This window comes from Sorex fumeus, unplaced genomic scaffold (assembly GCF_029834395.1).
Source record: "Sorex fumeus unplaced genomic scaffold, SorFum_2.1 ptg000098l, whole genome shotgun sequence".
Classification (NCBI taxonomy): Eukaryota; Metazoa; Chordata; class Mammalia; order Eulipotyphla; family Soricidae; genus Sorex; species Sorex fumeus.
In genome coordinates this window covers 86,394,928-86,416,975 of record NW_026606155.1, presented here as the reverse complement: position 1 = coordinate 86,416,975, position 22,048 = coordinate 86,394,928, and the positions used below count along the sequence as shown (strand labels likewise).

The 22,048-nt window shown below is 42.0% G+C and overlaps 1 protein-coding gene across 1 annotated transcript in view; it reads right to left on the bottom strand.

The window, feature by feature from the left end:
• Nucleotides 1-22,048, bottom strand: part of GANC (glucosidase alpha, neutral C) — a 72,569-nt gene that overhangs the window by 29,617 nt on the left and 20,904 nt on the right. The window contains exons 8-13 of the mRNA XM_056134272.1: nucleotides 16,881-16,947; nucleotides 15,421-15,517; nucleotides 14,224-14,404; nucleotides 13,837-13,975; nucleotides 11,877-12,112; nucleotides 745-871 (exon numbers count right to left, since the gene is read on the bottom strand). Coding sequence (XP_055990247.1) covers nucleotides 745-871; nucleotides 11,877-12,112; nucleotides 13,837-13,975; nucleotides 14,224-14,404; nucleotides 15,421-15,517; nucleotides 16,881-16,947 — 847 coding nt within the window. The remainder of the gene's footprint in view (nucleotides 1-744; nucleotides 872-11,876; nucleotides 12,113-13,836; nucleotides 13,976-14,223; nucleotides 14,405-15,420; nucleotides 15,518-16,880; nucleotides 16,948-22,048) is intronic.

The window sequence follows — 22,048 nt, the reverse complement described above, 5'->3', positions numbered from 1 at the left end:
ATATGCTCCCTTTTCCCCTGTTTTCACTGTTCCACAGTATAAAAAAGTTGAAAACCACTGCTCTAGAGTGCATGAATTTGTTATAGGAGGCTTTGATATAATAGAGTGGGGCTGGAGCGATAGCACAGCGGTAGGGCGTTCGCCTTACAAGCGGCCAACATGGCCGACCCGAGTTCGATTCCTCCGCCTCTCTCGGAGAGCCCGGCAAGCTACCGAGAGTATTCGATATGCCAGACACAGTAACAACAAAGTCTCCAATGGAGACGTTACTGGGCCCGCTCGAGCAAATCGACGATCAACGGGAGGGCCTTTACCTTTACCTTTCCTTTTATCTTTGAGTTTCTACCAAGAGTCCAATAATTTCTGGAATGAAGAATCCAAAGTTGCCAAGGGAACTGAGGTCACTTATGAAAGGCTGGGAAATTAAAATTACAAGTGAATAGTGCTAGATTATTTTTCTTTTTCTCTTCATCTCCTTTTTCTCATTTCCTGTTTTAAAATATTTATTTCCTCAGGCTCTCACTGAGCTTTGCTAGTTTATTTTTCATTCATTCATTGATAAGTGTATACAAGGCATATTTCACCAGGGATTATAAAACATACTAAGAAAGCAATATCAGCTCTTAAAAAGATTTCAAAATGCATTAAAAGACACTTAGAAGAAATGCTAATGATGGCCATGAACCCTTCATTAATGGGGACCAAACAAGTGGAAACAGAGAGTGTATAATGTGGTTATCTTACCAGGCCAGCATATTCCTTCAAAGTCTCCTCCATCGTGATTCCTCACAAAGAAGCCCTGTTCTTTGGCCTTAGCATATACTAAGTAGTTAGGGTCAACCTTGATGTGGGGGTCACTAATGACCACAAGCTGTAAGGACAGAAAGGTTTGAAGAACCCATTAGTTTCATGTAAGTCAAATGCTCATTTATATTTCAGCATAGTTCAGGGGTTCAATTTTACTCAAGTATGGAAATATTCAAGATCAGTGCTTTCCAACCTCCAGTCCACAGACTATTGCTAATTCACAGAAATTTCCTGCAAATCTGTGAAGAAGATATTGTTTACCAGAGGGGACCATAGAGACAATGTAGGGAGTTAAGTTGCTTGCCTTGAATGCAGATGCCACCCAGTTTGGTCTAGATAGCCTAGAAAAGAAGCAGCAGCTGATTTAGCACTTGTATTATTTGAATTGAAACATTGTATCTCAAAAGTTAAAAACTTTCTATTCATTGAATTTCTTCTGCTCAGTTTCTAGTTACTTTAAAATAACTATAAAATTGTCATTTTGTTGTATTTTAAATGTATTGAAAATAAATTTTATTGTATTTTAAAAGGGCTGGAGCTATAGCGCAGCCGGTAGGGCGTTTGCCTTGCATGTGGCCGACACAGTCAAGTTCGATTCCTCCGCCCCTCTCGGAGAGTCTGGCGAGCTACCGAGAGTATCTTGCCCACACAGCAAAGCCTGGCAAGCTACCCGTGACATATTCGATATGCCAAACACAGTAACAAGTCTCACAATGTTACTGGGCCCACTCGAGCAAATCAATGAGCAAATCGATGAACGAGAGGACAGTGACAATATTTTAAAATGTTATGGTAAATAATGGCATTTTTCCTGCCCCAGAGTTCTACAGAACATTTCTAATTTCATTTGTATTCATTGGTAAAATGGCTGAAAACTATTTTATTTATTTTATTTTTATTGTTTTATTTATTTATTTTTTCTTTTTGGGTCACACCCGGCAATGCACAGGGGTTACTCCTGGCTCTTCACTCAGGAATTACTCCTGGTGGTGCTCAGGGGAACATATGGGATGCTGGGAATCGAACCTGGGTTGGCCGTGTGCAAGGCAAACGCCCTATTTGCTGTACTATCGCTCCAGCCCCTGTAAACTATTGTTTTAGACACAGGTGAAACCCTGTAGTCTCCAATGTGCTTGTGGAAATATGTCAAAATTACACCGATTTTTTTCATAATTATTACTTCCCAGCCAATACATATTCTTAAGACAGTATTTACTAAGCTTCTGTCTGTACTGCTGAATGCTACACATAAGAGATTTTAAGTTAGTGATTCTAACTCCCTGGATACCAATAGTCTAAGACAATACTGACAAAAGCAACAGTAAATAAGAAAATAGCATGTTAAAAAGCAACCTAACCCAAGAGTAGCAGCATATTTAGGAAGTAATATGAGAAGAGCTGTCATGATAGCTCTGTGATTAGGCTGTGTTAGCATTTCTCTCCTGTTCTAATACTGTCACGTTCACTTAGCCCAAGGTCTCAAGACTATTTTATTTGGCTGGGACAATCTTCTAATTTTTCTTCCTCATCTCTATTCATACCAATTCCACATACTAAAGTTTAGTTTTGTTGATCAAATTTATTAAAAATTTAATTGTGAAAAATATTCATAAATTTGGGCTGGAGCAATAGCACAGAGGGTAGGGCTTGCACGCAACCAACATGGCCAACCCGAGTTAGATTTCTCTGCCCTCTTGGAGAGCCCGGCAAGCTACCGAGAGTATCTTGCCTGCACGGCAAAGCCTGGCAAGCTACCCGTGACGTATTCAATATGCCAAGCACAGTAACAACAAAGTCTCACGATGGAGACGTTCCTGAGCCCGTTCGAGAAAATCGATGAACAATGGGAGGACAGTGATACAGTGATTCATAAATTTACCATCTTAACTTTTTTATTTTGAGCCATACCTGGCTCTGTGCTCAGGATCTCTCCTGGAAGAGCTCTGGGATAAAGCAAGGTTGGCTGCATGCAAAGCAAACACCTTATCCACCATACCATCTCTCTGACCCCATCCGAACCATATTTAAGTGTACAGTGAATTAGTGTTATATAATTCTCATTAATTTACAATTTACCTTCAGAAATCTTCTCATCTTGCAAACTAAATCTCTGAACTCATTAAAGAATATCCCCTTGTTTCTGACTTTGTTTAGATGTTGGCCACTGACCATCACCATTCTACATTATATTCCTATGACTTTGATAACCTTCAGTTTTAAGTAAAAATATACCCTGTAGCACTGTAGCACTGTCCTCCTGTTGTTCATCCATTTGCTCCAGCGGGCCCAGTAACATTGTGAAGATTGTTACTGTGTTTGGCATATCAAATACGTCACAGGTAGCTTGCCAGGCTTTTGCTTTGCGGGGGAGATAGTCTCGGTAGCATGCGGCCTCTCTGAGAGGGGTGGGGGAATCAAACTCAGGTCGGGCAATTGGCCTCATGCAAGGCAAACGCCCTACCTGCTAGGCTATCACTCCACCCAAAATATACACTACTGGTCCTTATTATTGGCGTATTTCACTTAGTATAATGCCCTCAAAATTCATCAGGTGGTAACATATCAATTTTCATTTGTTTTGTTTTGGAACCACACTCAACAATGATCGGGGATCAGTTCTGGCAGTGCTTGGGGGACATCTGTGATGCTGCTGATTAAACCAAAGTCACCGATGTGCAAGGTGACCTTAATCTCTATACCTTATCTTCAGCCCTACTTTCCTTTTAAGGCTATGCAAAATAATATTATTATTCTACATAATAGCACAGCAGGAAGGGCGTCTGCCTTGCACGCAGCCAACATGGCCGACCCGAGTTCGATTCCTCCGCCCCTCTCGGAGAGCCCGGCAAGCTACCGAGAGTATTCGATATGCCAGACACAGTAACAACAAAGTCTCCAATGGAGACGTTACTGGGCCCGCTCGAGCAAATCGATGATCAACGGGAGGGCCTTTATTCTACATAATGATCTTTTTTTAAGATTTTATTATTTTATTTTATTTTTTATTGAATCACCATGAGATACAGGTGCAAACCTTTTGTGATAGGGTTTCAGTCATACAGTGTTCCAACACCCATCCCTCAGCCAGTGTACATTTCCTGCCACCAATATCCCCCGTATCCCTCCTGCCACCCTCTCCCCAGACACAATGATCTTATGCAGACTATTTTCATAGTGAAATGTAGATTACTTGATCACTTGACTTCCCGTTACTCATCGATTTGCTCGAGTGGGTGCCAGTAACGTCTCCATTTGTCTCTGTCGTGTGCTAGTGTAGCCCAATGGCATCTGTTCGTTCTAGGAACATGAAGAGCCTCAAACCGATTGTTCAGGATCTTGATGAAGAACTCTGACCATCTGGTAGGTGGGCAGCCACGCGGTCTTTTGATGTTCCTGTGGAATCCAGTTGGTAACGGTTCTAGTCCAGTGGTCGTCTCCAAATCTCATTACGTGTCCAGCCCATCTGATTTTTGATGCCTTGGCAAACAAGACAGCGTCCCTGATTCTTGATGGTTGATGGAGGTCGGAACTCCAGATTCTTTCTCTCATTTGAGTGAAACGTGATACTCCAAGCATAGCTCTTTCTATTCCTCTGTGGGAGACCCAAAACAGCGTTCTCATCCTGTTTTCGTAGGGCCCAAGTCTCTGAGGCATATGTTAATGCAGGAAAACAGTGGAATCGAAGAGATGTTCCCGGAGCCGGAGGTTCTTCATCCTCTTAGCTCTTTCTTCAATGCTCTTGAAGGTGTTCCAAGCCGCTCTCTTCCTCCTGCGCAACTCAGGTGCCAGGTCATTCATCATGTTGACTTCTCAACCTAGATACACATAACTGTTGCATTCGGAGATGGTTGTTCCATTGAGAGTGAAAGGAGTGTCAGGAACGAGGCTGTTTCTCATAAACATTGTCTTTGTGAGATTCAGCTGTAATCCGACCTTTCTACACTCTCGGTCGAAGTCAGTCAGCATTTGTGCCGCTTGGCTAATGTTTGGTGTTATTAGAAGGATATCATGAGCAAAGCGGAGGTGGTGTAGTTGCCGATCGTCTACCTTCACTCCCATTCCTTCCCATTCCAGTCGTCGCATGGTGTTCTCGAAGGTGGCACTGAAGAGTTTTGGTGAAATGGGATCACTCTGTCGAACCCCTCTCTTGACATCAACGATCACTTCTTTGTAGAATGGTGAGATCCTGGTAGTGAATTCATAATACAGCTCATGGAGGATCCTGATGCATTGAGTTTGAATGCCCTAACTGGCTAGGGCTTCAATGACTGCTTCTGTCTCAACAGAATCAAAGGCCTTCTTTAAATCAAACGTAAGACAGAGCAGCATCTTGAACTCCCGAGAAACCTCAGTGAGCATGGTTATCATGTGAATATGGTCGATGGTGCTGAATCCTTTGCGGAACCCGGCTTGCTCGCATGGTTGTCCTTCATCTAGTGTTCTGCCAATCCTATTTAGGATGACTTGAGTGAACAACTTGTAGATGACAGACAGTAGGCAGATCGGGCGATAGTTGCCAATGTCATGGATGTCTCCCTTCTTGAACAGTAGTACAGTCCTGCTGGTTTTCCATTGGGACGGAACCTTGCATTCAGACGGTAGCATGTGAAGAGCTGAGTCAGCATATTGGTGAGTACTGACGGCAGGTTCTTCAGGTGTTCAGGTCTGACCTTGTCTGGGCCGGGTGCTGTTCATTTCTTTACCAACGAAATGGCATGTCAGATTTCAGAAGGGACAACATTGGGAATGATATATCCATCCTGCAAAATTTCGTATGTTGGCAGGTGGACATGGCTATCAATGAGATCTGAGTAGAAGTCATGGATAATCTTTTCCATTGCCCTTCTGGAAGATGTGAGAGATCCATCAGGATGTCGGAGGGCAGTGATCTTGGTCTTGTAGTTGTGAAGGACAGGCAGGCATTACGAATACTTTTCCCGGCTTCTGCCACATCTACCAGCATTTCTGCTATTCTCTCTTTGAGGTCTTCCTTTATTGCATTTCTGCACTGCTTTGTGAGCTCGGACATTCGCTTGTGGTTGCCTGAGGCATGCGCCAAACCTTGTTGGCGAATAAGCTCAAGAGTTTTCGAAGACGGGCATTTTTTTGTGGCTATCTCTCTCTTGACGTTCTTCGCACTATCATGGAGGTGCTGAACCAGCCGATCGTATTCCTCGTCAATGTTGTCAACAACGGCATCTTCCAATGTTGCAGCAAGAGCACCAAAGAACTCCCAGTTGGTGGTCGTTCTGGGAGTTCTCTTCTTTAATTTTGAAATGTAGACACCACGATTTATCCTTCATCCATCAGTGGGCACTGGGTTGTTTCTACATTTTTTTTTTTGCTTTTTGGGTCACACCCAGCAATGCACAGGGGTTACTCCTGGCTCTGCACTCAGGAATTACTCCTGGCAGTGCTCAGGGGACCATATGGGAATGCTGGGAATCGAACCTGGATCGGCCGCATGCAAGGCCAGCACCCTCCCTGCTGTGCTATCGCTCCAGCTCCCATGTTTCTACATTTTAAAGGTGTTATGATTAATTCTGAAGTAAATTTGGGTGTAAAAATGTCTACTTGAGTCCCTGCTTTCACCTTCTTTGGGTATATACCTAGAAGTAGGATTGTTGGATCACATGATTTTTTTTTTTTCTTTTTGCTTTTTTGTGTCACACCCAGTGATGCACAGGAGTTACTACTGGTTCATGCACTCAGAAATCTCTCCTGGCAGTGCTTGGTGACCATATGGGATGCTGAGAATCGAACCTGGGTCTGCCACGTGCAAGGCAAACGCCCTACCCACTGTGCTATTGCTCCAGCCCCTACACATGATATGTTTTAAGTTTTTGCTTTCCATAGTGACTATCTCATTTCACAGTGCTAAAGTGTCCTAATTTCTCTATGTCTTCACCAATACTTGTTTAAAAAAATTTTTGGACAAACTGGCAGGCTACCGAATGTAACCTGCCCACACAGCAGAGTCTGGCAAACTCCCCGTGGCATACCCAATATGCCAAATATCAGTAACAATGATGGGTTTCATTCTCCTAAGCCTGAAAGAGCCTTGAATATGGCACTTTTTAAAAATCTCAAGGCTAGGACGAAGGAGACATTACTGGGGCCTGCTCGAGGCAATCGACGAACAACAGGATGGTCATGATCGTGATTATAATCACTGTCCTCCCATTGTTCATTGATTTGAGCTCCAGAGGGCACCAGTAACGTCTCCGTTGTGAGACTTCTTGTTACTATTTTTGGCATATCGAATACGTTACGGGTAGCTTGCCAGGCTTTGCCGTGTGGGCGAGATACTCTTGGTAGCTTGTCGGGCTCTCCAAGAGGGGCAGAGGAATCAAACCCGGTCGGCTGGGTCAGCTGCGTGCAAGGCAAATACCCTACCCACTGTGCTATCGCTCCAGCCCATGATCAACCACCAACAAAATCAGACTGAGAGCACCCAAATCTTGGGCATGCCTTTTTTACCTATCAAATTGATTCTGCTGCTTTCCAAACACCTCCAGATGTTCCAGCCTCTGCTCACTTGTGCTCCATCCCCACACCCCTGCTTAAATACTAGTTAGGGACACATCCTCAGGGTTGTGCATCTGGTAGGTACAATATGCCCTATTTCACCCAACCAAATAACCCCTTCTTTCTCTTGCTACCCTACCCTGACCTACTTTTAGCCATTGTGTTACAGCACTGTTTTAAGGTCGTTGTAAATGATCTTTCCCCCATACTCACTATAAGACCCCAGGGGACTGATCTCCACATTCCCTTTAACATTAGCAAAGCAACTTAAAACATAAGAACTCAGTCAATAGATGCAAATACAGACCACTTCTGGTGTCAGGCAAGTCAGAGTTTAGATTTATGCCCTGCTACTAATTTACTGTATGCCCTTGTTCAAAATACAAAATCTTAACTCTCAACCTCAGTTTCTTTGAGAACCAGGATAAAAAACTGTATCTCATGATTTTGTAAAGACTGGATAACGTGTTTTATCCTAGGGCCTAACCCATAATAAGTGGTTCCTACAAATGGTAAAGCTATCAGGTCACCTGTGAAAAGCCTGGGGATCAAAGGAATGGATTGAAAGACAACTCTGCAATGGAACCCATTTACATGATACATATGCTCCATGACCCTTTCCTCTCCCCTTGTCTCCATTACCTTCATGTTCTACCTCTTTTCATTATTACTACTACTACCATTATCACTTTCGCATTACACACTGTCTAGGGGTTCCCTTCCTCCCCATTTTCCATTTTAGTGCTTTCCTTGACCATATTAACATGTCGAACTGAACCCATCATGGAAGTGATGTAGGTAGGTAGACAGGGAATAAAAATTTCCTAGGTTAAAAAAATTTCTGGGAAGGAAAGTCCTAAGACTGACTGACCTTGTGGATACAGAAAGCAAGACTGGAGATAAGACCTCCAGCAGCTGCTGACCCTGAGGATACTGGATCCCTTCCTAGGAAGGAAATCCCTCATGAATACCCTTGGGCCTCTACCTTAATCCAATTAACTTTAGTGATTTAGCCCAGAGAAGATCCAACAGGACCGAAGGTCAAGGAAAGGAGTTTCAAAGGCTGCACTAAATTCTATCCACTTAGCAACAGACTCCTATCTAGGCAGAAACCCAGCATGGGGGCAGGTTGAAAAACCCTATAAAAACTCTATAAAAGCCACCTTGACCAAAGGGAGAGCGCACATATGCTGCCTGAGCCCATGTGCTGCTTGTGCCCGTGTGGCCGAGCACATGTAGTACCTGAGCACATGTGCCTCCCACATCTCCCCTCTTGAGACGTGTACTTTCATGCTTTCATGTCTAATGCTGGGATCTGTGCAAGGGCTCTCTCTGCCCTTGGAGAGGCCAGTAAACATGTCTCTCTTTCTGTCTCTCTGTCTCTCTGTCTCTCTGTCTCTCTGTCTCTCTCTCACACACCCTCCTCCTCCTCCTCCTCCACACCTTCAAAAACCCTCCAAATAAAATGTTTTACTTCCCTGTCTACTTCTGAAATTTTTTTCTGCAAGGTGAGACAAGAACCCCCCAAACCCTGGGTAAGGCCTGGGATTGGTTTCTCCAATACTGCAAAAAGCAAATTTTCACTTCAACCTGAGTTCATGGCTCCATGAGAAATCGGATGCTGGGGAATCAACTTCTGTACCCGGAAGACCAAGCAGACTTCAAGTGTCTTATGGTCACCTGGTGGGGCTGGCAGGGCTCAGGCCCATGCAGAGCAGGGGTTCATTGCAGATTTTATCAGTCCTAATCTTCCCAGTGGGTCCCGGGTGGCAGAGGTGGATTGGGAGAGGGTGACCATCTTTTTCTCCTCCCCGACTCACTGTGCCACTCTGGGGTCCACCAACATCAGAAGAATGTAGAATAAATTATCAGAATCTGTTTCCCTATTTTAACTATTGAATTTCAAGTCCCACCATTCCTTCCTACTCTTCTGCCCTTAGCCACCTGGGCATGTGTTGGAGAGCTTTGGGGTGTCCTTGCTCCTCCCGCAGGGAGCTTAGGTTTATTGAGCCACTCCCACAACAGTGCCCCCTAATTCCATCAAGCACTAATAATCCTATATTGCTTTTCTCTTTCCTTTATGTCATTTGCATGGTTTATTTAGCAATGTCCTTTTTGTATAGACACAGATAGTTGATGTTATGCTTTTGTAACATGGTAGTTAACTGACTCCAAAATAATATTTACTCCTGATGTCTGTGGGCCCCATGGGAGACCTATCTAAAGCGGGGAGGAGAAAGATAGTCACCTTCTCCCCATCAGCCTCTGCCATCTGGGACCCAGGGTCACTGGGTTCTTGTCTCGCCTCGCAGAAAGTAATTTCAGGAGTAGACAAGCAGTGAAATAAGTAGATTTTATTTGGAGAATTTTTAAGGTGTGGAGGTGGAGAGAGTGAGAGAGAGTGATGCACTCAAGAGAGAGCATGGGCTTCTCCAAGGTCGGAGAGAGCCCCTACACACATCCTAGTATTTGACACGAAAGTATGAAAGTATACATCTCAAAAGGGGAGATGTGGGTGACACATGTGCTCAGGCAACACATGTGCTTGGCCACGTGGGCGTGGGCACAAGCAGCACCTGGGCTCGGGGCAGCATATGCCCGCCCTTCCTTTGTTCAAGGTGGCCTTTATAGGGTTTCTCCTGGGGCTGGATCACATTTTAATAAGATTAAGGGAGAGGTTCAGGGTTTGAGGAACTTAATAGGGAGGGTCTGCTGAAGGTCTTATCAGGTCTATTTTCTGTATCCACAGGGTGGATCAGTTTTAGGATTTTCCTCCCAGAATTTCTGTTGACCTAAATTTCATTGCTGAGGGCCTTTCCCTATCTACCTGCCTACATTAATCCTAGGCATCCATGTTCACTTGATTTAAACCTCAGTTGCCCTTAGTCCCTAGTAATCCAAAAGACAGGTTCCAACAAAAGGACTGGATGGGCCCAGGGCAAGCTGTAAGCTACCCTGGCATTGAATGGAGACAAACTAAGCATCATAAGTACAATAAATTAAGAGCATGGTCATGGAACAAACTGACATGACCCAAAAAGAAGTAACTGCTGGGCTTAGAAAAGATTAACCTGGCCTGAGGACTGTAGTTTAGGATATATAGCAAGATGTCCCCAGGAAGAGACGAACTTTAAGCTTAATAAATCTCTTACCACAGGGGATTGTCCTGCCACAGAGACAGGGGGGATGGGGGGATGGGGGTGGGAGGGATATTATCCATGGTGGTGGAAAATGGGCACTGGTGGAGGGATGGGTATCTGATCACTGTATAATTGAAACCAAAGCACAAAAAATTGTAAATCTACAACTTTAAAAAAAATAAAATAAAATAAAGGGAAAAAAAAATAAATCTCTTACAAAATGACTAGAAATATTATAAGAAGTTTACTATGATTGGTTAAATGGATTACTAACTGAGGAAAGGATAAACTAAATACCTGGATGGAATCCTGCCCTTGGGTGGATCTTCTAGTAATCTGGAGTGCTTAGAGATTTTGTTCTTGAGTTAATCTCCTAGAACTTCCCCCGAAGGAGTGGCTTTACCTCTGTTTGTTGTTATCATAATGTTCAACCCCACCTATGTGTACACCCCCCTTAATAATTTCTATATAACGATGCTGTAAGGGGAAAGAGGAAACTAGACTATGAGGACTAGATTATGAGAAAGGGAAGGACTAGACAAGAACCAGAATTAAATGAGGACTATGAGGACTAGACAATGCCTAGAAGAGGAGGGCTATGAAGACGTGGATGAGCGAACTATGATGACTGAGATTACAACCAAAACTACAACTATGATTGTGCTGTAAGGGAAGAGATCAGACAATACTGGGGAAGAGAGAGAAATAAACTGACTGCTTAGAGCCTGGAGCCCTGTTTCTCTGTTCTCCCTGTCCTTTGTCCTGTCACTATGGGCTGGCCAGGGGAACAGTTCTCAGCCACTAAACGTTGCAACATACCGCCCTCCCCGCCCTCCACCCTTTTCTCTGGAAACTCACAGGCATGCTGCTGACAAGAAAAGCCTAGTTTCTCCCTCTGTTGATGCCAGCAAGAAGTCCAAAACACATAATCCTCATAACACCCTCTATCTACCATAAAAATCAGAGCTAGTCCCTTTTCCAGCTCACTCAAATTATTCTCAAACCAGCTCGGGAGTAAGCCCAGAGAGTTTCGTTATCTGACTAATTATCTCATACCCTCTTGGTACTGGTGTTTCATTATCCATCTTATATAGAAACCAAATTGTATGTGTGTATGGTGATGGGGACACAGCATATCATTACAGGGTGATCACCCTGGGTGGGGCTGAATGCTGAGTTCCTTAATCCTTGTGGGGACCTATACAACTAAGTCTAGGAAGGATGAGGTCCCCATGATTTCCCCATTGCTTTTATGTTTTCACAGTTAAAATTACATTAGAAGGTAGTCTTCATGGCATTTTAAATCAGATAGTTCTCTATTAACATGCTCAGGAAAGTTTTAAAAGTTGAAAGAAGAAAATCTCTGTGATTGAAAAGTTCAAAAGTGTTAGCTTATCTTACCTTTCGATTTTTGCTCCTGAGTAGTTCTTGCATCCTCTTGGGGTCTGGGAATCTTTTCTGATCCCAGGTGAAGTATCTTTTGCCATTGGTGTGCTCTATGTCCAGCCACATGACATCATAAGGAATGTCATTTTCATCAAATCCTGCATCTACTGCATTTACATCCTGCTCGTCTTCATAATTCCAGCGGCACTGGTGGTATCCCAGAGAGAAGAGGGGAGGCATGGCTTGTGTTCCTGGAAAAGGAAAATAGCAATGGGGCCAACTACCTCTGAAATAATCAGAATCTGGGGATCAATTTTTTCTTTTAACAAATATGACAACAGCAATTTTGATAAGGATTGCAATCAATCTGTAGTTTCTTATGGTAACTGCTTATGGTAGTTTCATCATCTTCATAAAATTAATAAAATTCATCTTCTAATCCATGAACATGGGTATCTTTCAACTTTTGCTCAAATTTAGAAATTTTTAAATTTTTTTCAAAAATCCAGCTCCCGGAACTGCGCGGCCACATTCGCGGCCGCGCAACATCTTATTATGTCATCTTATTATCTCATTCCTACTTTAGACAAACTGGCAGGCTACCGAATGTAGCCTGCCCACACGGCAGAGTCTGGCAAACTCCCCGTGGTGTACCCAATATGCCAAATACCGGTAACAATGATGGGTCTCATTCTCCTAAAGAGCCTTGAATATAATCTCAGGGCTAGGATTAAAGAGACTTTACTGGGGCCTGCTCGAGGCAATAGACGAATAACAGGATGATTTGTGATTTTGTGATTTTCAAAAATGTTTTGTAGTTTTCAGTATACAAGTCTTTTATTTCCTGGTTAAATTTATTCCTAGGTTTTTGTTTTTTGAGCAAGACAAGATATTGTCTTATATAAGATAAGGTATATTAACAAGACATAACAATAAAATTAACAGCCCTTCCTTCCTTCCTTCCTTCCTTCCTTCCTTCCTTCCTTCTCTTCCTCCCTCCTTCCTTCCCTTCTTCCCTTTCTTAGTATTTTGCCAGACCTAGCAATGTTAAGGGCATACTGCCAGTGTGATGCTCCAGTTAACTCCTGGTAATGAACGGGAGAGGACCATGCAAAGCCAGGGATTAAATCCAGCTTCCTGCATACAAGAACTGTCATAGATTGTTTCCCTAAGATCTTTATGAATTGCTCTTGGCTGGTGTACATTCAATTGGTTTTTGATTACAGATCATGTGCCCCATAACTTTACTAATTTGTTTACTAGTTCTAGTAGATTTTTCAGTGATTTTATAGGATGCAGGATCACTTCATTTGCAAACAGATCATTTTTTCCTCCTTTCCAACTTTGATGTCTATATTAAAGTTTTTCTACCTAATTTCTCTGGCTAGAACAAACAATACAATGATGATCAGCTATGGCTAAAGCAGGCAGCCTTGTCCTCTTTCCACTATTAGGGAAAAGCATATAATATTTCACCACTGAGTATGACGTCAGTCGTGGATTTTTCATAAATGCTTTTTATCATGTTGAGGAAGTTTTCTTCTATTCCTGGTCTTTTGACTGTTTAAACATGAAAAAGTATTGGATTCTGTCAGATGCTTTTGTGTATCAATTGATACCTTTTATATCTTCTAAAGTGTTTCAGCGTTACAGTGGTATATTTTAATGAGGAAAAATAGAAAAGTTCACAATGGAATATAGGTCAACTGAGATAAAGATAGAGAAAATGCTAAAATTTAGTTTTCCAGGGAGGACAAATGGCAAGTATTAAGGAATAGAGAGTGGTAAGTTCTAGACAGTATAATGTCTAACTGTGTTGAATGGAATAAAGATGGAGACAGAAAGCTTCCTTCTTAAAAAGACGTGGTGAGTTGTTCATAATTGCACATGGTACAGTCTATAATAAATACTAACTCATAATACATATGAAGAATAAACATGTTAACTATAAACTGGCACTTTTACATAAAAGTACCTGTAAGGTAGGAGTACTGCTTGAAGACATCAGAAGGTGTGGGTCCTGTTAGCAGAAAAACATCAATGATTCCACTCTCTGACATCCAGTGTACATTAGTTCGAGATCTGACCTTTTGCTTAGCAGCAACTGGGTCTACCTGGGGATGTGTATATTAGAAAAGGAATGGAATGAAGGTCTGAAAAGTTTCCCTCTAACCTACACCACCCACTCATATTGAATTATCTGTTTCTTTAGTTATTAACAGTCACAGATTATTGACAGTCACTGATTTTATTACAGACTTTGGAGGCAGTGAGCTGCCACAATAAAGCTAAGAGCTTTGACAAAACTGCACTGATTTTGTTTCGTTTATAGGTGTGACATGCAGCCCCACGCACAGCTCACCTCTGCTGCAGGCTCCATATTGATTTCCACTAGTGTTTCTGAGGCATTCAGCCAGAAAATACCCAATGTCCTGCCCAGTTTGTGGGCTAGAAGATAAGGCACTGAACCATAAATACCCATTTTGTCATGTATTTTATACCCATATACATCCAGATTATAAAGACGGTAAGCATCTTCATTACTGAAACACAAAATAAGGATTATCCTTAATTATGTCACAAATATATTATTAATGGTTTATTCTCTTCTTCAAACACTTGAGTTCTATGCAGAAATCTCCTAAGGCTAAACTTCCCCACTTCCCTAAAGTTTTTCTAATCAAACCTGGGAAACTATAATTCTCCTCCTTTGAATTATTTGGTATCATCTTAATGGACAGTTGGCTTGAATGATCTCATATATATGTATGTGTATATATATATATATATATATATTTCTAACTATCTCTTGAAAGGGAGTACTGTTTCCTATGAGTCTACTACAATAGCAAGTATACAATAAGTAGCACTGAAAAATACTGTGAGTACTTCCCTGCCACTAAGACAAAAGGTGAGGAGGAAAAGGATCAGGAACTGAACTGGGGGGGTAAACACAGAGCTAAGTAAGGCTGGTGTGAGAGCAGCAGAAGGTAGGTCACTGGTTTACCTGCTGCAATGCCCACTCATTAAGCTTCTGAATTTAGTAAACTTGATTCTCTTTTCTTGGATTTTCCTTCTGCTTAGTCTGATGTATCTGGCATTTATCAATAATGTTAATTTGAAGTGATCTCAAAAGAAAGTTTGAGATGCCAAGCCTTTTCATTTTCTGGGGCAATATCTGGTAAAATTTTATAGGTCAGTGTATTTTCACAGTATTTTATCCAGAGTTCCACAGAAAACCCTGAGAAATGAAAACAAAACTCACAAATGTGATGTGATAAAGATCTTCCTATTCCAATCAGAGCAGCCCAATTTAAAAAATTACCTGTTTTCCTATACTTTTAGATTCAACACTATGCTTTTATTCTTAGCTTTTTCCCCCAAGTCCACAGCTCTGAGTGATAATTCAAAGACAAATATTAAAGTTTCACTTGGAGTATCAAAGATGAATAAGTCAGCCACTTAATAGTACTGACTCAGACATCTGACATACTTTCTTTTAAAAAAAATTCCACCCAGAAACCAGAGCCACCCACACAAACATTTATTTTCACTTTACCCAGTATTTTTAAGTTGGTGTGATTCTGCATGTTGTGGGATCCCATAGAGATGTTCAAATCCATGCAAAGAGAAATCCAATCCAATGGATGTAGGACCTGTTGTAACCAGGAAACAGACTGAAATTTGCTTTTCAGTGAGAAAATCAACTAAGGAGATTCAGTTAACTATGCTCATAGCAAGATAACTAGAAAAATGGACTAGGAGTAAGAATTTCATTTTCCCTAAAAATGTCAGGGACTTTTTCTAAAAAGTTGTATTCCGGTGTTATAAGGATACAAAAAATACACAAGGAAAAATTCTAGTCAGTTATTAGTATGTTTTCTTTGTTGTGTGCTGAATCTTTGCATTTTCCTTTATAGTAAAATCTCTTTTATATCTGTAAAATATGCTATCTTTTTAGATTATTTCATAAAATAAAATTTTATAAAATATACTGCATCCTTCTTTGCTCTCAAAAACAAAAGATTTTGTATACTTTGGATACTTTTAATTTTTCTAGCTGTGTCTTCTGCCTGATCATTAAATCTTACTGTGTACAGGACTGTAATGTCAAGGGGACCAGGCCATCGTCTCCTCAAAATATCCCTTGCCTATGATTAAAGATCACATTTCAAAGACTCTAATCAAAAACAAAGTCCTCCATTTAATGATTACATTAAATACTTAAATTCACTCTTAGGTAAAAGAATCTGACATTAAATAATTGTGTATTTGAAGGAGTTTGTAGAAAGGGGATCTATAGAGAAGATGAAAAATATACTGTTACAAAAAGGAGAATCTGAAAACCCCCACTTGTAAATTTGGGACATGTCAATTCCGATTTTAAGTGAGGCTGTAGGTGTAAATGCCAGGACAGGAGCTCTTCAGGAGTTATGGAGAGTTTTTAATTACATAGGATAAGAAAAAAGGAGAAAAATATTCTTCCCCGCATCATCTAAATGAGCCCCAAATACCTGAAAGTCATCTCTTACAAAAACAAACTGCCTTGCTATTCCCCTGGCTCACCTCACCACTAAACCCAGTGTAAAAAAGTCCCACATGGGCATACACTAACCAGGTGAATTAAGGGGGAGGTTTAGAAAATGTTGAAAACTACTGGTTTGGCATGTTAGCGCTGATTAGAACTTGGTAGGCATCACTTGAAACAAATAAAAACCATAATGTGGAATTTGAGGCTCTCTGACCTACGACCTACTGACAGTACAAAGTGTGTGGACATAGGACCCTCCTGAGATCGTAAGCTCCTGAGGCCATTATGACTCCTATATTCCACAAAAGGCCTATAATCACCACTGCTCTTTGGTAATGCATTGAAGAAAGGGGAATTCAAATAAGAGATTTCTTGTTAATCTTACAGAAGTACTCGTCTAGGTGATAAGGCTCAAAGGAGTTTCATGTTGTTAACATTTAGCCATTTTGGAAAGAGCTGTTTTAACACTAAACCAGTTTTTATTTTACCATTAACTTTGTTATCCACAAATTCCCCAAATTTCTCTTCCCATAGGCCTAGATCTTCTTGATTTTCCTGTTGGTACAGAAAAAAAGAAAGAAAATAGATTTTACAAACTGCAAAAAAGCTTGTGACAATAACATATTTTGTGTGGGTTATTGAAAATTAATTCATATTTTAAAAGACAATTGAATTTTTAAAATTATAGCATTTTTAGCAAATAATTGTGTTCTAACTGGCAGGACAAACTGGCAGGCTACCGAATGTAACCTGCCCACACGGCAGAGTCTGGCAAACTCCCCGTGGCGTACCCAATATGCCAAATACCAGTAACAATGATGGGTATCATTCTCCTAAAGAGCCTTGAATATGGCACTTTCTTAAAAATCTCAGTACTAGGATGAAGGAGACATTACTGGGGCCTGCTCGAGGCAATCGACGAATAACAGGATGGTCGTGATCGTGATTGTGTTCTAAATTAATTCTAATAAACTTCCTTATAAACTACAGCTGAAACTGGATTCTAAATGCATAAATAACAACTTCTCAGGCCGGAGTGATAGTAGTGAGTAGGGCACTTGCCTAGCATGTGGTCAACCTGGGTTTGATCTCCTGCATCCCATATAGTCTCCTGAGCCCCACCAGAAGTGGTCCTTGAGTGCAGAGCGAGGAGCATACCCTGTGCACTAGCAGGGCTTATAAATGCCTCCCGTGCCATTTGACATCAAAATCTTTACATCTTTTGTATCTTTACAAAATGGTACAAAAGCATTTTGAAAAATTTAATCATTTGGGCAGGAGTGTATACAGTTCAGTGGTAGAGATTATGTTTTGCATATCTGAGATCCTGGATTTGACTCTGATACTATAATTATCCAACCCCAGAAAAACATTTATATATAAATGATTTAGAAAATTTTCTTTTTTGTAAACATGTGCAGCGAAACATAGTATCACATGATTTAGATCTGTTTTGAGAGACCCTAAGCAAGGATTTATTTTGGGTGAGATAAATACTTTCTCCCCTTCAGTTAGCCAAGCTACTGGTTATGGTCTTATGTTGCTTTGAGAAGCTGAGGGATGAGATGGAGACTGCTCAGGACCATAAACTTATGATCTAAAGCCATATACTAGGATGACCACGAATTGCAGCTCAGTGGTAGAGCACATGTATGTTTTAAATCCTGGGTTCAACCCTGAAACACAAAACTAATTGTTAAGAGTTGTAAATCTCGGGGGTATGATTCCGCCAGCAGGTCAATCTGTACCTGTGAGGCGAGTGCATCAGCAGGCTGATGGCACCGTCAGGCTTTCAGATACCCCCAAACTGCTGCTGTGCCTTTGGCCAGAACTCAAAAACTTGGGGAACAGTTTACCAAGAAAGTACATGGCCAAAAGATAGGTATGTGGGAGACACACCCACAAACCACCTCTGGCTCAGCTATATAATTGGAGGCATGGCCTCTTCTGGTTCCTGATCGAATTGCTTAATGGCCATGATCCCAGAGACTCAGAAACGAATCTCGGAACCCAAAGGCTTCTTGGCAGAAATGCATCCTGTTCCTGCAGTAGGTTACTGGCGCTGGGCCACTTCGGGTGGGAATAGGTTTCGTGCCTTGGCCTGTTCCCCTTGGCGGCCTGGTGACCACCATCCTCCAGAGGCCACTGGACAGTCAGGTTTGGACCTGCAATGAAGAGACATGCGGGGCCTCACCAGATGGAGGTGGAACCAGCCCTTTCCTCCCCATCCCACCGAGACCCCGAGTTGCCGCCTACAAACGGCCTCTCTGGCTCCTGATCAAGCTAATTAACGGCCATGATCCCAGAGACTCAGAAAAAAAAAATCTCAAAACCCAGAGGCTTTTGTCAGAAATGTATCTGGACTGCATACAAGGTGGCCACTGCCTCAGAGCTTCTTGGAAAAATCGCGAGGCTGCTATTGCGGCCACGCGAGATTATATGATTCTCATAACAAGCTATAGAAAACAAAGTATTTCACAATGCCTTTTCAGCAATTTTATTGTTTTGGGGGGGAGAATTCTATTTTTTTTTGTAGGAGTACTGTTATTTATTCAGCCACTGATTAGCTGATTGAATTGTGCATGAACTCCACCTTACTTTTTTTTTTCCATTTTTTATAATTTTATTTATTGAATCACCATGAGAGCAGTTACAAAGCTTTTGGGTCTAAGTCTCAGCCATACAATGAAACACCCGTACCTTCACCAGTGCCCATTCTCCACCCCCAACAACCCCAGTATACCCCCATCCCACACCCTCCCCTGCCTGTGGGGCAGATGATTTCTACATTACTCTCTCTCTCTACTTTGATCACATTCGCTATTTCGACACCAGACCCACCATTATTTGAGATTTTACCCCAACACTCAGATCTGCTGAAAAGGCAACAATAGACAATTTGTATTCTACTGCTGATTATGAATAACATATGATGTCGTGTGGCTGCAGTAGGGCCATGTGGTTTTGAAATTCTGAAATTTTAACACTTAAATCTGGAGGGATTTCTGCCAAAAGCCACTGGGTTTAGAGATCTGCTCCTGAGTCTCTGGGATCATGGCTGTTGAGCAGCTTGATGAGGAGCCAGAGATGCCGTTTGTGGGCGATGACTTGGGGTCTCGTTGGGGGCGGGGGGAGGACAGGCCCGGCTCCCCCTCCCCCCCATCCCGTGAGGCCCAACAAGTTTCGTCACTGCAGGCCCAAGCCTGACTGTCCAATGGCCTCTGGAGGATGACAGCCACCAAGTCGCCAAGAGGGAGCAGGTGGAGGGACAGCACCCATTCCCCCCTGGGGTGGCCCGGCGACAGTAACCTACTGCGGGGTCCGGACACATTTCTGACAAAAGCCGCTGGGTTTCGAGATTTGTTGCTGAGTCTCTGGGATCAAGGCTGTTGAGCAGCTTGATGAGGAGCCAGAGAGGCCGTTCGTGGGCGATGACTTGGGGTCTCGTTGGGGTGGGGAGGACAGGCCCGGCTCCACCCGGGGTGGGGGGGAATTCTAAACAATAATGGTGCATCTTTTGTCGAAATAATGAATGTAATCAATGTAGAGAAGAGTTAAGTGGAAATCATCTGCCTCACAGGCATTGGGAGGGGTGGGAGGGGGGTATATTGGGGGTTTTGGTGGTGAAAAATGAGTACTGGTGAAGGGAGAGGTGTTTGATCATTGTATGACAGAGACTTAAACCTGAAAGCTTAGTAACTTTTCCCACAGTGATTCAATAAATAAATATAAGAAAAATAAATAAATTAAATTATGAAAAAAAAAGAGTTGTAAATCTCCTGTTTTACAAAAATCTGTTTTTCTCTAGTACCTAAAAAAAGGTTTTAAAAAGCTGTGTAAGTGAAATGTATAGGTTTTGAAATAAGTCTTTCACTCATTTTTAAGTTGTTTCTGCCTAATGAGAGCTCTGTTAAGCGTTGCTATCTTTTTTTACAAAATCATATCTGAATTCTTAATGTAGAGATTTTATCTTGAGGTATACATGATTATGTAAATTGGTTTGTAAACGCCTTCAAACAGTGTGAAATGGTTTTTATTTACAGTACTATAGCTTTTATCAGAGGGCTTGTGACTCAAAAGCACTATTTAAAGTTAGCAAATAAAATGCTTCCTAAAGCAGATTTGACACGTTGTCTCAAAACTGTATATGGCAAGGCCTTAGTTATCCTAAAATTTTCTATTTGAAAATCGTGATGCCAGGGCTGTGACTCAGTGGTGCAATGCATGCTATTCATGTGAAGCTCTGGGTTCTATCTCTGTCACCACCCCTAAGTAGATGGGGGTATTATTTCTCATAGTCATTTCTGCAGGGCAGCACTCAAAAAAAATTGTCTTATTTCTCTTTCTCTTGTCCATATTACATGGGAATTTTCCCCAACATTCTTAATGGTGACAGTTACTGTTACGAGCTTCTTGATAGATGCTCTTGGCTTTAAAGAGAAATTTTATAGAGGCCCCATTACTTATAATCTAGTCAAATAACTAATTATAATTATTTTGGTTTTGGGGTCATAGAGCAGTGCTGGGGACTACTCTCAGTTCTGTGCCTGGAATTGCTTCCAGCAGTACTGAGGGGCCCATGTGATATTGGGGATCAAAACTGGCCCCTCATAAGCAATGCATGCACTCAGCCTGTTGAGCTATCTCTCTACTCCAAATTCAGCTTTTGTTTATATATGCCAAATACCAGCAACAGTGATGGGTCTCATTCTCCTAACCCTGGAAGAGCCTTTAATATGGCACTTTTTAAAAAAATCTCAGGGCTAGGACGAAGGAGACATTACTGGGGCCTGCTCGAGGCAATCGACGAACAACAGGATGGTCATGATCGTGATCATGATATTTATTTATTTATTTATTTATGTATTTATTGGGCCACACCAGATGGTGCTCAGGGCTTACTCCTGCTATGGGCTCAGGGATTACTCCTAGTGGGGCCTGGGGGATCATATGAAGTGCCAAGGACCATAGCCATGATGGCCATGTCCAATGCAAGCCCCTTACTAGATATTCTATTTCTCCAGCTCCCCCAAATTCAGCTTTTTAAAAATTCAGAATGTTAATTTTATTTTATTGATCACTTGATCACTTGACTTCCCGTTAATCATCGATTTGTTCCAGCGGGAGCCAGTAACGTCTCCATTTGTCCCTGTCGCGTGCTAGTGTCCAAATGGCGTCTATTCGCTCTAGGAACACGAAGAGTCTGAAACCGATCGTTCATGATCTTGATAAAGAAGTGTGACCATCTGGTAGGTGGGCGGCCACGCGGTCTTTTGACATCCCGTGGAATCCAGTCGGTAACAGCTCTGTCCAGCGGTTGTCTCTAAATCTCATTACGTGAGCAGCCCATCTGATTTTTGACACCTTGGCAAACGACAGCGTCCCTGATTCTTAATGGTCAACAGAGGTCGGAACTCCGGAGTCTTTCTCTGATTTGAGTGAAACGTGATATTCCAAGCATAGCTCTTTCTTTTTTTTTTTTTCCCCTTTATTTTATTTTATTTTTTTTAAAGTTGTAGATTTACAATTTTTTGTGCTTTGGCTTCAACCATACAATGATCAGACACCCATCCCTCCACCAGTGCCCACTTTCCACCACCATGGATAATATCCCTCCCACCCCCATCCCCCCATCCCCCCGTCTCTGTGGCAGGGC